The sequence below is a fragment of the Colossoma macropomum genome, unplaced genomic scaffold, assembly GCF_904425465.1.
Source record: "Colossoma macropomum unplaced genomic scaffold, Colossoma_macropomum, whole genome shotgun sequence".
Lineage (NCBI taxonomy): Eukaryota > Metazoa > Chordata > Actinopteri > Characiformes > Serrasalmidae > Colossoma > Colossoma macropomum.
The window spans coordinates 6,999,706-7,014,464 of record NW_023494793.1 but is presented as its reverse complement, the minus strand read 5'-3'; the positions used below and the strand labels follow the sequence as shown (position 1 = coordinate 7,014,464).

The following is a 14,759-nucleotide window of genomic DNA, read 5'->3' as shown; positions in this document are numbered from 1 at the left end:
TCCACATAGCCTATTTACTGAATATTACTACAATCAATTGTAACTAATTCATTTTTATCCCCTTAATTTTTAATGCCTTATACTCCATTACACTCAGCAGGCTCTCTTAACTGCAGCTCTGCGGTGAAGCAAACCCGATAAAGCATTAGCCATCACCTCCACACTGCACAATGAACGACAGCATGAATGAACAAATCCATGACACCTTCAAGCAGGTTAGTGTTGACACTAGATATTGAGGTCTGAACCACACTGTTTGACCACACTGGGGTCAGCGTTAACGTCAACGCTAAAAGAGCTAATTGGACGGACACTGAGACAATGGATACACAAGATAAGCAACTGCCCTTCATAACACAGCTTCTGATTTGTACCCAGTCCACTGAGGTCCCAGAACGGGTCAACTTGCCATGAATTTGAGCATTTGAGCCCTCAGCTTTGGTTCACTCACACTAAACAAAGCCACTTGTGTACGGAGGAAGCTGTGTCAACTTCCTCTCTGAAACCTGGGGCTGCCGAGCCCATGCTCACTGTCAACTCAAGATAGAGGAAGTGCGGTGGAGAAGAAAGAGAAAAGAACATTACACAATCTTGAAGTGAAAATTCTTTAAGACAACTTTGGTCTCCTTAAAGAGCCAGACATTGCTGTAGCTTGTGTATATAGAAGTGGCATTAAAAGGTGGTGCTATGTTACCAAAAGTCATAAATATCTGAATAAAGCAGGATTTCCTGAGTTAGCCACATAATTTTAGCCCAAGGTCAAACCTGTCAAATAGGAGGAGAGCTAAGGGACATTTCTACTGGACAGTGCTCATTTTGGGCTTCACTTATCCAGCTTTGAGATGTTCTGTAATGTGAAATTACTAGGAATGCACTGATTGGGAAATTAAGGGCTGATGCTGATATCAAATATTTTTCATGTACATACCACACATCATTTACTTACTCCAGCTATTACAAGTTTTTAGTGTCAGGGAATAAAAGCAGAAAACATATTTAACAGAATGTTACACAGAAGCCTCAACCACTAACAATAATACACTTTTTTTAGTATGTAATGTGTCCACTCGTTCATTCTTTCACTGCCTTCTGCTCTTTCAGGAGACTCACTGTCAGTTTCCCAAAAAAATCTATAGGGATATTTTTCCACACCTCCAAAGTTTAGTCTTAGAAGCTGGTTGCATTTTCTGCTTCTCATGACCCAAACACATTCATGTGATGGTCAGTTAAGGTCTGGTCAGTCCGTTGTTCTGAGAACACCAGCAGCTTCTTTGTTTGACTTGAATTTTTTTTCTTTTCAGATCTGAAGCAGCTTGATTTTCTCCTCTCTATCAAAGATGAAGCATTAAGTGCCATTTTTCTGATTCGGTCAGTGTTGGTGGTCTACCAGGTCTTGCATGGCTGTTGAGAGTCCAATACTCCCTGTAGCTTTTAATCGTTTTTTGGAAACACCCATTTTTTCCACTTTTTTTGACTTTCCTCTTCCTCTTGCACATGTATGGCAATATATCACATCTCCTCAGATATACCTCTTTAGAAAGAGTAACATACTTAATGGCTGTTTTGAATAGAAATAAATAAAAAAATCTACCCAGATTAACATCACAAAAAAAATGCAACATTTATTACATGTTAACTTTAAATCATTGAAATCTAAACATCTGCACAATGTCATTTTTTTTCTTAAGCAGTTATCTAGAGATGTCGATATAAATCCAATATCATTGTGCACCCCTAGAAATTCTTCTGTGCTGGTTTGACTGTGGCTGACTTTGGCCATCTAAAATGTCCCATCCTCCTCTGCTCAGTACACTTGGAAGACAGTGAGTGGTAGATTCCTAAAGGACGGGAGTAGCTCAATGAAAACAACTCTAAGCACTAACCGCCCTAAGACTTAAAAACCTCCAGTCAGGACCTGCCAAAGCACAGCCACAGCCGCCCCGGGCCTGGCTCAGTGTTTATAACAAAGAGCACAGTCGAAGCGCACATTGTAGAAGTCCTTCTGGTGAAGCTGTCGCAGAATCACAAAAGCGTCTGCGATCTTCAGTCATTCCTCATTGAGCATTTCAAAAGAAAACAAGTGTAAAAAAAAAAAAAAAAAAACCACAATATCAAGACTGAAACGCAAAACTGGTTGAGCAGAGGTAACACGATACAGCTACTTATAATTAGAGCTAATGGCTGCCACGGAGAGGGTGCTACAGGCCTTTTCACTTCAGGAGAAGTATGTCTTGCATGGCCTTTTTTAAGCTGCATAGCCTGAGGTACCTTCTGTCAAACGCTTTTGCCAAATCACTAAGATAGCACCTCTTCTTTTAACAACACTCTGTAAGTGTTTAGGAAGGAACTGAGGAGACCAATTGCTGTAGTTCTGAAAGTGATATGTTTTTACATTCTTGTTTTATATATGATTTCAGCTCCTTTGTCGTATTTTTCATTTCATAATGCGGCAAATGTTATCAGAGGGTGACAGGTCTGGACTGCAGGCAGGCCAGTTCAGCACCTGGACTCTTTTATTACAAAGCAATGCTGTTGTAATACAAGCAGAATGTGGTTTAACATTGTCTTGCTGAAATAATCGAAGCCTTCCCTGAAAAAGACGTCGTCTGGATGGCAGCATATGTTGCCAAAACATGTATATATCGTTCAGCATTAATGGTGCCTTCACAGATGTGCAAGTCACCCATGCCATGTGCACTAATGCCCCCCTATACCATCATGAATACTGGCTTTTGAACTGTGCACTGATAACAAGCTGAGTGGTCTTTAGCACGGAGGACACAGTGTCCATGATTTCCAAAAAAATGTTAAATTTTCATTTGTCAAACCACAGGACACTTTTCCACAGTCCATCTTAAGTGAGCTCAGGCCCAGAGAAGGCGGCAACATTTCTGAATCCTGTTTATATGTGGTTTCTTCTTTGCATTTTAGAGTTTTAACTTACATTTGTTGATGCAGCGACAAACTGTTTTCACAGTGTTTTTCAGAAATGTTCCTGAGCCCATGCAGTGATTTCCTCTACAGGATCATGTCTGTTTTTAATGCAGTGCTGCCTCAGGGCCCAAAGATCACAGCCAGCAAATACTGGTTTTTGGCCTTGTCCCTTGTATACAGAAATTTCTCCAGATTCTCTGAATCTTTTAATGATATTATGTACTGTAGATGATGAAAAGCAAAAGTTCTTTACTATTTTATGTTGAGAAACGTTATTCTTGAATTTTTGCACTATTTGCCTGCGCAGTATTTCACAGAGTGGTGAACCCCTCCTCATCTTTACTTCTGAAAGACTCAGCCTCTCTGGGATGCTTTTTTATACCCAATCATGTCACTGACCTGTTGTCAATCAACCACCAGGTGTTTTTTTTTACCATTACACAACTTTACCAGCCTTTTGTTGCCCCTGTTCCAACTTTTTTGGAATGTGTTATTGGCATCAAAATGGGCATACATTTTTCAAAAAACAATAAAAGTTCTCAGTTTCAATATTTGATATGTTGTCTTTGTACTATTTTCAATGAACTATAGGGTTTAAATGATTTGCACATCATTGCATTTTGTTTTTATTTACATTTTGCACAACATCCCAACTTTTTTGGAAATGGGGTTGTAATCAACAGTGCTATTGTGTAAGACAGCATTTCAGCAACAGCATGATGAGCTCCCTTATAGCCATGCTGATCTTACTGATATCTACACTACACTGAACTGCACTTCAAATAGGTGTTACATAAAGTCAACAACTAAACCTTTATGAACTACCACCTACATTTCAACAAATAAACAATCAAGACATCAGTTTTTAGTTAAACCAGAACGTGTGCATATATGTATAAATCTTTTTTGTGAATCCCACCGCATAATTCAGTGATTAAGATAGAAACAAAGTCATTCAGAGTGGCATGAAGTGAAATGCAGCCAGTATTGTTTACAGCGGTGGTGATAAGAATCAAACGTCTGAAGCTTATAATACCCCTTAAAGTGCTACCACAAAAGTTATCACATAAAATGCGCGTTACAAATACACTTCCTGATGACTGAGACACTGTTTTACCACAGGTGTGAAAAAAATGATTTGGCCTAAAATGTATTTTTAAAAGCACTTCATGCGAATTTTTCAAGTGGGGTATTCAAAATGTTCATATATTTGTACAGGTACCACTTTGGAGAGCAATGCTATCTCCAGTGTCTTCTTCTTAAGCCAGAAATAAGTGGGAGATGCAACTGACTGCAACTGATTACAGACTAATTAAGAAGCTCTGAGGTTATTAACATGCATGCAGATATAATTGCATGCAGATGTGATTTAGACAGCCAATCAGCAGTCAGTATTTTGAAGCAAGAGTGCTTATTGGCTCACTGATGATAACACTGACTACTTACGTAATGAATGTTGGTATTTTGATACTTGGTAGTTCTGGAGTAATTTGGTCAGTACCATATAGTAGTAAAGAAAATGGTTCTATATAGAACCATTAACACTCAAGGAACCCTTTGCATGAATAAATGGTTCTTTGCATCATTAAGTTGTTCTTCAGACTGATGGAGAATGTGATGTAGATGGTTCTATATAGCACCTAAAAGGGTGCTTGACATCATAACAATAGAAGAACCCATCTACAGCACACTCTCCATCAATCTGAAGAACGCTTTAATGATGCAAAGAACCCTTTAATGGCGCAAAGAACCCTTTAATCACACAAAGAGTTCTTTGAGTGTTCATGGTTCAATATTGAACCATTTTCTTTACTAAAGAACCCTTGAAGAATCCTTTTTAAGTGTGTACAAGCACTGAATTTTAATACTCAACAGTAATCTTAATATATTAATACATCATTATGTTCTGCTTAGACAACAAGACCACGTCTTGAAAGAACCACCAGTGTCATACAAAACTAAGATGGCTATCGCTACAAACCTTGAGTTTCAGCTGTCAGCCATCATGCTGGATGTCAAAGCACCCCAAAAGGAAAGAGAATGTAATTAAATATGGGTTCATTTTAATTACTCTTCATTTCTAGTCCATTCAGGCATCTGGGCTCACAGCCACGTCTCCTGAGCACGAGGCTACATTAACCATCTTCAGCTTCTTCTGTGTGACCCAGTTTCAACGCAAAAGCAACAGCCAGTCACTTCCTGGATGTACAACCTGTGCTGTAGGTCACACCATGAACTAAAGCACCACGCCTCCAGGTCACAACCAGGGCAACTAGGAAGTTTAACTTGGTACACAATATAAATTCAAAAAGACCAACTCCCATATCAGCCCACTGGTTGACTCTAGTTTCTGTGAATAAACATCTACCAAAGAAATCCTGAGCGGTGAAAGTTAATGTACATGTCTTGCATTGTGCAAAGTACAGGGCTTTTTATTGTACATGGTGGCACTTCCACAGCACTGACTAAAGGGTTGAGTCAGTGTTGCTGGAAAATCAAGAGAAGTGCCTTTGTAGTAAATTCTGACTCAGGCTACTGAGACACTGGAGGTTCCCCAGGTATACTGAACTTTATCTCCTTACATAGTTACTTTAAAATAAAGGGTATTAAATAGGACGTCCGTCCACCAACTGTTGGAGATGTGGTACATTGCTGTGAGGATTTGATTGTGTTCAGCCACAAAAGCACCAGGTACTGATGTTGGATGACTAGTTCTGGACCACAAAAACCACCGCAACTTCCAAAGGTATTGGATGGAGCTCCATCCCGCCAAAGAGCGCAGTTCCTCTGATTCACCGCCCAATGCTGGGTGGCTTTATACCCCACAAGCTAACGTTCGGCTTTGTGCCTGGTGACCTTAAGCTCATGTATAGCTGTTCTAATGGCAGTGCTTTTCAAAGCACTTTACAGTAGCAGAATTCACTAATTAGAAGGGGTGTCTGGATACTTCTGGATGACGCTGATGACAAAACAGCACACAAAGCCACCACAGTAGATTAGAGCTGGCTGAAAGCGAGGGAGTGTTCAGCTGCTTGGAAAACAGACACAGATAAATCTCACTGGTTCTTACTGAGCAACAGATTCAATGATTACTTCTCAATCAAGTCTGCCTCAAACGCTAATACAAACAGGATGTAGTGGTAGTATTGAGGTCAGGCATATGCAAAAGCAATCAACTTTCAGCTTAGCTCAAAGAGAAAGCAAGGCCAGTCCATTCATCCAGGGAGGTTTTAATTCAGCTGTAAAACAGGTTTCCTCCAGAGTCTCTGCACAGAGTAAGTTCAGACCGTTGAAGCCTCCTGACATTTACAGGGCGAAACACGACGGAAACACACAGTTCACACAGATAAAACGCGCTAATATACATTTTTAACTTTATAAGACGGGTAAAATTGACACGGTCTCACTAAATAGCCAGGCAAACTGACGACTGTTTACAGTATTTCCAGTAAATGTAGCTAGTGTTGTTTTACATTAGGCAGCCGAAGCCCCATACAGTAGCAGCTAGCAGGCTAGCCTGGCTAAGCTAAGCTGAGGATGTCAGTTAAGCTCTCAGCCTCGCTGATGTTCATTCTGCCTAACTTACCAGTTGGTGTCGGATTTCTCGTCCACCACCTCCTTGTAGGCCGCCGTGAGGGCAGGGCCGTTCTTGCTCAGGTTCACAGACATTTCTGGGTGAAGGACAGGACCGCAAAATACGACCGTCCGGATCCGGGGGGGCGAACTTCAGTTGTGCGGCGGGGAGGAAAGCGCGTCCCCCGCCTGCCACGTTACGTCTAACGGCCACTCCTCCAGAGACGCTGCGTCTCCAATCAGTGAGATCAGTGAAGGTATGAACGATATTACCGATTTTCTGTTCAGAGCGATACCAAATGATACCGGGACTAGAATCCCGATACCAACACCGATAACGATACTTTTAAAAGGTGACGGTAACAAACAATAGTATACTAAATTTGCTAACAGAAAATAAAAAAAAGGAAAAAATAAAATTGGAATTGATAAGTGTACAGAACATTAAAAATAACTCCATTACACACACACACACACACACACACACATGCGTTTGAGCTTTTGGTCACAAACTGATGAGTGGACATTCTCCTTAACTAAGGCACCTCACAAGCCTTTAGATGTTCATCTGGCTTCTTTTATGACCTCTCTGGATGAGTTGTCGCTGCGCTCTTGGTGAAATTTTGGTAGGCCAGACACTCCTGGAAAGGTTCACCACTGTTCCAAGTTTTCTCCATTTATGGCTCTCACTGTGGTTTGCTGGAGTGCTGGAGCTTTAGCAAATGGCCTTGTAACCCTTTCCAGACTGGAAGATTTCAGTGACTTTGTTTGGCATCTGTATTTTAATCTCTTTAGAACGTGGCATCATGTACTGCTTTTTAAGACCTTCTAGCCTGCTACACATTGCCATACAGGTTCTATTTAAATGATGCTTAGATTCAACAGGTCTGGCAGTAATCATGCCTGGGTGTGGCTGATGAAATTGAACCTAGTAGTCAATTGAATTTGGCTGGTTGTTTTAGTAGCTAGGGGGGCAATTACTTTTTTACATAGGGCCAGGTAGGGTTGAACAGCATTTTCCATAATTTAAAACAGCATGTTTTGTTTTATATATATATATATATATATATATATATATATATATATATATATAGTTTTACCTTGTTCTTCAGTGGTCAGGACCCCCATGGACCCTCACAGAGCAGGTACTATTTGGGTGGTGGGTCATTCTCAGCACTGCAGTAACACTGACGTGGTGGTGGTGTGTTAGTGTGTGTTGTGCTGGTACGAGTGGATCAGACACAGCAGTGCTGCTGGAGTTTCAAGAACACCTTGTTTCTCCAATTTTTTCATTTTTCGGTTTTTGACATAATTTGAAAATAGCTGTTGCCCTTTGCATTGTGTGTAGATTTCATGATGAATGGACCAAGAAAGTGGCCCAAAATTACTTGGACAAAAAGTCTGGTTCCATTGACTTACATTAAAAGTAGAATATGTTTTTTCCCTCTCCTGTAAATTTACCACTTTGGAGATATGAGGTTTTGTTCCACAGCGATGTATATAAATATATGTGTGAATATATATATATATATATATATATATATGTGTGTGTGTATATATATATATATATGTGAACTAGAGGAAGCTGCAGAGGGGTGGTCAATCTCCCCTATACATCAATGGAGCCAAAGTGGAGAGAGTTCCTCGGTGGACACCTCACTGGTCCCTCCACACCAACACAATTGTGAGATCTGCCCGTCAGTGGCTCTTCTTCCTGCGCAGGCTCAGGAGATCCTCACCAACTTGTAAACATGCAGCATAGAGAGCAACCTCACTGGCTGCGTCACTGTCTGCGACCAGGATGCCCTAAAGGGAGTGGTGAGGACAGCAGAATCGATCATTGGCAACAAACTACCAGCCCTGCAGGACATCTATCAGTCCTGCTGCCTGAGGAAAATTCAAAACATCCGGTTAGACAGCAGTTACCCAGCACACGGCCTGTTCACCATACTGCCATCAGGCAGGAGATCCTGCAGCATCCAGGCCAGAACTACCCGCCTAATGAACAGTTTCTATCCACAGGCTGTCAGGCTACTGAACAAGCTGTGAAGCTGTGGGTCCTTCCCCAGTTACCATTTCACTAGGCCACTTTGTTAGTATTATTTATTATATCACTGCGGATAATGATACTAAGTTGCTTTAAAATGTATACATATTCTTCTCAGACTATCCTTTGTTTTACATATTTGTACATAGCAGAGAGTTTTTCTTACATAGGTTCCTCCTGTCTCTGTATTTTGTGTGTATTTTGTGTATATTTCATATATTTCAGCTTTAGTATTTTCTTTTTTTGTCTGCACTGTTTTTAATATGTATATAATGCTGCCTTGCTGTAAAGTGATTACCCGCATTGCAAAGGCTCACAGCTTTGAAACTATTTACTATGAAACTATATATATATATGTATATATATAGTTGTTGTCGGAAGAAAGCCTCGTATTTCCAAAATGGTAACTTTACAGGAGAAGGAAAAAAACCTACTATACTTTTAATGTAAGTCAAAGGAAACCAGACTTTTTGGGTCATTTCTTTTAGTCTATTCGTCATGAAATTTACACCCAATGTAAAGGGTAACAGGCATTTTCAGATTATGTAAAAAACTGAAAAACAAGAAAAATGGACATACAAGGTTTTCTTCCGACAACAGCGATATTTATATATAAAGATAAATAGATAGACTGGCTGTGAAGCTGTGAGAGGCTCAGGAGGTGTTGCATTGCAAAGGCTCACTTTAAAAGAGGCATTTAACATTGCTAATGTTGTCCATTAGTTTGTGTATGTGTGATCTTTGTGTTATTCTGTGTCAGGATTGTGGGTGTTTTGTGTTGGTCACCATGGAGCTCATGCATAGCAGCTACTGTTATTGTTATTGGTTGCCACAGCTGGCGGTGATCCCACACACATATATATATATATATATATATATATATATATATATATATATATATATATATATATATATATATATATATATTGATTGCTGTTGTCAGAAGAAAACCTCATATCTCCAAAATCATAACTTTACCGGAAAAGGAAAAAACTTACTTTACTTTTAATGTAAGTCAATGGAACCAGACTTTTTTCCCCAAGTAATTTTCAGTCATTTCTTTTAGTTCATTCATCATGAAATTTACATACAATGTAAAGGGCAATGGGTACTTTCAAATTATGTGAAAAACTCAAAAATGGAGATATAAGGTTTTCTTCTGACAACAGCAATTGATATATATATATATATATATATATATATATATATATATATATATATATATATATATATATATATATATATTTCAAAGCATTTCACCCATTTATAACCAAACAGAATTCCACTGATTTTCCAAACATTCTGTGTAACTAAAACATGGAAATGTACCAGAAGTCATTCAGAGTGGTTTGATGTGAAATCGTTTGTTGTAGTGAAACTTACAGAGACATATTTCTTTTTTCTTTTCTGATGTTTACCACATAAATATAGCCATTTAATTTACTATCCAAAACAATCAGTGAACCTACACATGTCTTTTGAGTTTTATATGTAATGTTGATGGTAAAATAGTGGTCAATCCAAGAAAATGTTTCCTGGGTACTATTTTGCTATTTAACACCCTGCATGTACCATGTATCTCCATTTTTATCTCTTTTTTTTCAGTTTTTGACATAATTCGAAAATGCCTGTTGTCCTTTACGTTGTGTATACATTTCATGGTGAATGGACCAAAAGAAATGACCCAAAATGACTTGGAAAAAAATTCTGGTTCCATTGACCTTCATTAAAAGTAAAGTAGTTTTTTTCCTTCTCCTGTAAAGTTACCATTTTGGAGATTCAAGGTTTTCTTCTGACAACATTAATATATTTAGCCACTGGTGAACCTAACTTTGTAATAAAACACCAGTTGCTTCAAAATGTCTGTATGAACGTTAAAATAAATATTAGTAAATATTTTTTAACATCTGCTGCATTATGGAAATGATGTTGCGCTTGTAGTATGTTAATGTTGTCCTTTCTCGGGTTTATGTTCCAGTATATTCTAGTCCCTTTGACTTAATTAGATCAGTCAGCATTGCTCTGTTTCAGAGTGTCTGCATTACAGAGATGAAGGGCGCCATCTTGTGGATAAATGAAACATGTACATGGATTTGGAGTGGTTCTGCAGCTGCACACATTTAAAAAAGATGGTTCTTCAAAGGTTCTTTAGTAAAGGCAATGGACCTATTTATACCTATGAGTTCTGTGTAGAACCATTTCATGCTTAAATGGTTCTTTGCATGGTGAAATAGTTCTATAGAGGGATGGAGAATGTGTTGTATAGGGTTTTGTAAATGGTGCTGTACAGCACCAAAAATAAAACTTATTGACTTTAGCTGTGGTGACCTGTTTAAGACCACTGAATACGACAGATATGCAAGTTAGATTTCAACACTCCCCCTTGTGGAGAATCTTCAGCTAAAGGTGAGTGAGTGTCCCAAAGCCACTTAGCTGTTAAATGAATCACTGTGCTTAACTGTGCTCCTTCTCTTTGTCATGCTCTTAGGCCCGATTCAGTACTGCCCTCCTGAGTTTCTTGTTAGGGGGAAGTATCACGCTGTCCCTGCAACAGTTTGGTCACTTGGTATCCTGCTGTTCAGGATCGTTTGTAGATACCACAGCCAATCCGAGGGTGAGATGAATGAGAGGGTCCGGGTAAACGAGGTATACCTTTAACCTTGTAACTAAGTACAGAGGAAGGAAAACTGATCACATAATGGCTAGTTAGAAGAAGAATTTGCAGTGAAGGCCAGATGGTCCTGAATGTATACGTTGTTAATAGTGTACTTTTCATGATATAGTTACACCTCGTCCTTTTACGGGTAGCCCTTCTGAAATGTAATGGTTAAGGATCTCTCTCTCTTATCCAACCCTGTCACACTGCACAGAATGCTGTAATCTGATTGGCTGGTGCCTGGAGTGGTACCCATCCCAGCAGCCTAGTTTGCAGCAGATTACACAGCATGAGTGGTTCCAGGGCACCACCCAGGCCTAGGATCAGGTTGGCCAGGGAGGCTAGGAGAAGAAGCAGTAAGCCTAAAATATCTAGTGACAATTGAGGAGAGAGTGTGGTGCACATACATGCCTTAAGGCAACTGGGAATGAAGATTAAGATTAAAAATCTTTCTAAGCTTTAGAGTCTAGTGCATAACTTTCATATCTTTTGGTGTATGTTTCAGGTTAAGAAGGGCTGTTAGGGAGAGGTAATGAAAACAACAACAGCAACAACAACAAAAAAACACCTTTCTATGTGATCACAGACTACTGGATAAAGAACAGTGACACATGACTGAGTACAACGGCAATAGAAAAAGAACAACAGCAGTGGAAGAAGGAAAACAGCCATGGAAGAAGGACAAGAGCAACATCATTGGATGAAGGAAAACGACAATAGGACAACAGCAGATAAAAGACAATTACAATGAGAAAAGGACAGCAACAGTGGAAAAAGGACATCAGTGAAAAAAGGACAATATCAGTAAAGCCTTTGGTTAAATTTGAAATAAAAGCACTGCTTGATTCCAAACTTTTAGCCTGAACTGTATTAAAGGCCGTATATCCAACATTTTTCTTGTAGTTTTGTTTCCTTGAGGTCCTCTGATGATTTTGATGTTTAATATACCACAGTCTTAATTCATTTCTACATGACCAGTTTAGCCCTTAGAATTCAATAGGATGTTGTTCTTACTGTACCTTTAAAACTGATATATGCAAATGAGCTATGTTCTAGTTGGCTGTCCTGCATTGTGTATTGCTTTATCCCCCTCAGTATTATTTAGCCCTCCCCAAATGAATGTACAGTATTTTGCATTATATATTTTGCAGCAGGAGATGGAGACTGGGGAAAACTGTAAAGCTGACTCGGCCAATCATGTCCGACTTCGTAGGTTGTAAGCCAATAATATCAGACCTTGTGAGTTGTATGCCAATAATATCAGACCTGGAGGCGGGCTTTGGCCGCTACTCACTCTGCAAAGCAACTGCTGAAGTTGTTCCAGGAATTAAGCTGAAATAAAGATTAGGCCTTATTCAAAAAACATAACATACAGTCTGAATCAGTAATTAGTTACAGAGTGAAGATCTACCTACAGTATGGATTTGTGCAAATTGTGGTCAGTATCGCTGGCTATTGAGTTTTTAGCCGGTTTCTTGATAGCTAGCTAACTTTAACTTCACGTGAGGTAAAGAAAAGGGGATTCATTTAACCCTGTATGACATGATGAGCGATCAAATCAAATGTACTCAATTTTCCCTTTACCCCAAATGTAGCTGTTCAGCCAAGACATATTTGGTGTCCAAAGCTGGCTTCATCTGTTTTGCACAGGAGCTATGAGGCTAATGTAGGTTAGCTAGCTAAGTGATTAAAGAGCACACCCCACATATTAGCACTGCGCTAACTGCAGGCCTAAATCACCACACGTTTACCTCAAACCACAATCAGCCAGTAAGTAATCTCAAACAGACTTTCTGAGGTCTGAGTGTGTATGACACACTGTTTTCTGTAAACACAGACAAAAATACATCATGTCTAAAAATGCAGTAGCAGTGTTGAAGCCTTAAGTGGTCAGAAACCACATAACATGATGGAGGAGTTAGCACAATGCTAATTAGCAGCTCTATTTCCATTACTTGTTAGTTACATTGAGACGAAGTGAGTATTTAAGTATTTACATTATAGCACAGACTGTTTCACATTCAAATTTATACAACAGTTAGTTCCGGCCACGCAAGCTGATTGGTTGAGAAGCGTTCTAACCGTGCTGTTATTTCACCATAACATCACTCCGCTGAGACGCCGTTGCTAAGCAACGACTTTGACAGCTATAGGAGACGCTCGAGCCATTTGAACGTTTATACTTCTTACTTTGCCACAAACAGAAAATGGACACTTTTAAGATCACGTTTGACCGACCAGCCGATTTGGTCAGACTCTGAAGATGAGACGACACTAAATTCCCAAACTGTCATCACCACTGAGCAGCTTTTCAGTCGGCAGCTGTGACAGAAGAACAGCTAAACAACCTGGAATCTGCCAGAAATGAACCGAATACCATTCGCCAAACTAAATGGGCTGTAAGACGCTTTACAGACTGGCTGGAACAAAACAACATTAATACTGATCTGGCAAAAAGTGACAAAACTGAGCTAAACTTGATATTGCGGCAGTTTTATGGCTGACTGTACTTCAAAAGGCGAGGCTTACAGCAGACTGTGCAGCGAGTGGGCGGAGCTCGTTACTCTGACGTAGCAACAAGCTGCTTGTTAAGGAACTATAATTTGGTGAAGGAACTGCGAACATTAAAACATATTAAACGGCCCAGTTTATTAATTTAATACTTTATTTATTTAACTGTTGTATAAAAGCAACAGAACACTCAAGGTTGGGTGTTATCGCTATAACATCACGGCTGTGATGATCTACTGTGACCAAATCACAGCCGTGATGTTATTTCACGATAACACACTCCCTCTCCTGCTCTATTGCTTAAGTATGTTCTATCATATTGTGTACAGTCCGTATACTGAAGCTAATCTGGAAAAACAAAGCAAGTCATTGATTTTGTGACGTCACAAAAACAAACTCACATTTTTTCATGCTGTCCTGTTTTACCAAATTTGACTGCTAAATTTCGTGACAAAATGACAAAATAAAATCCAGTTATTATAATAACATTAAAATTAAGACTTTTTTTTCCTTCTTCTATAAAGGAAACTTTTTTGGAGACGATACGGTTTTGCTCATTTATTCAGACTATAGGGGTTTAGCCCCTCCCACTCACGCTGAGTGTTTCAGCTCTGACTACTTTTTAAACAAGGCTCAATACAGAGCAACCAATCAGAACAGAGGTTATTTACATATATTAGTCTTAAAGGCACAGCAACAAAAAAACTACCTGTGAATTCTAAATAATAAAGGTTGGAAAATGGTTATGTAGACAGGAATAACTACCGTTTTTTGGTACTTCAAACCACACAAACGTCATAAGTAGACCTTATAAATACAAGAAAAATATAAAATAAGGGCCTTTAATAGCTAAATGACCACTTAAATGCTTGAAATTGCCTGGAATCCGCACATATCAGTTATCTTTACATCACATTCCACAGGTATGAAATAAATCCAGGAGAAAGTATAAAACAAAAGGAGCTTTATTCACTAATGCCAACACCTCCAAGGTTAGTTCAACAGTTCTGAGAGCATGAGGAGAACGCCGAGTCTTCA

At 39.2% G+C, this 14,759-nt stretch overlaps 1 protein-coding gene across 2 annotated transcripts in view; it reads right to left on the bottom strand.

Moving 5' to 3' along the window:
- dbnlb (drebrin-like b) overlaps positions 1-6,698 on the bottom strand; it is a 34,277-nt gene extending 27,579 nt beyond the window's left edge. The window contains exon 1 of one of the 2 annotated variants that reach the window (XM_036578305.1): positions 6,521-6,698. In XM_036578305.1, the coding sequence (XP_036434198.1) occupies positions 6,521-6,603 (83 nt within the window). In that variant the 5' untranslated portion in view covers positions 6,604-6,698. The remainder of the gene's footprint in view (positions 1-6,520) is intronic. The other variant, XM_036578306.1, reaches the window with a different exon arrangement.
- Between the last annotated feature and the right edge of the window lie 8,061 nt (positions 6,699-14,759).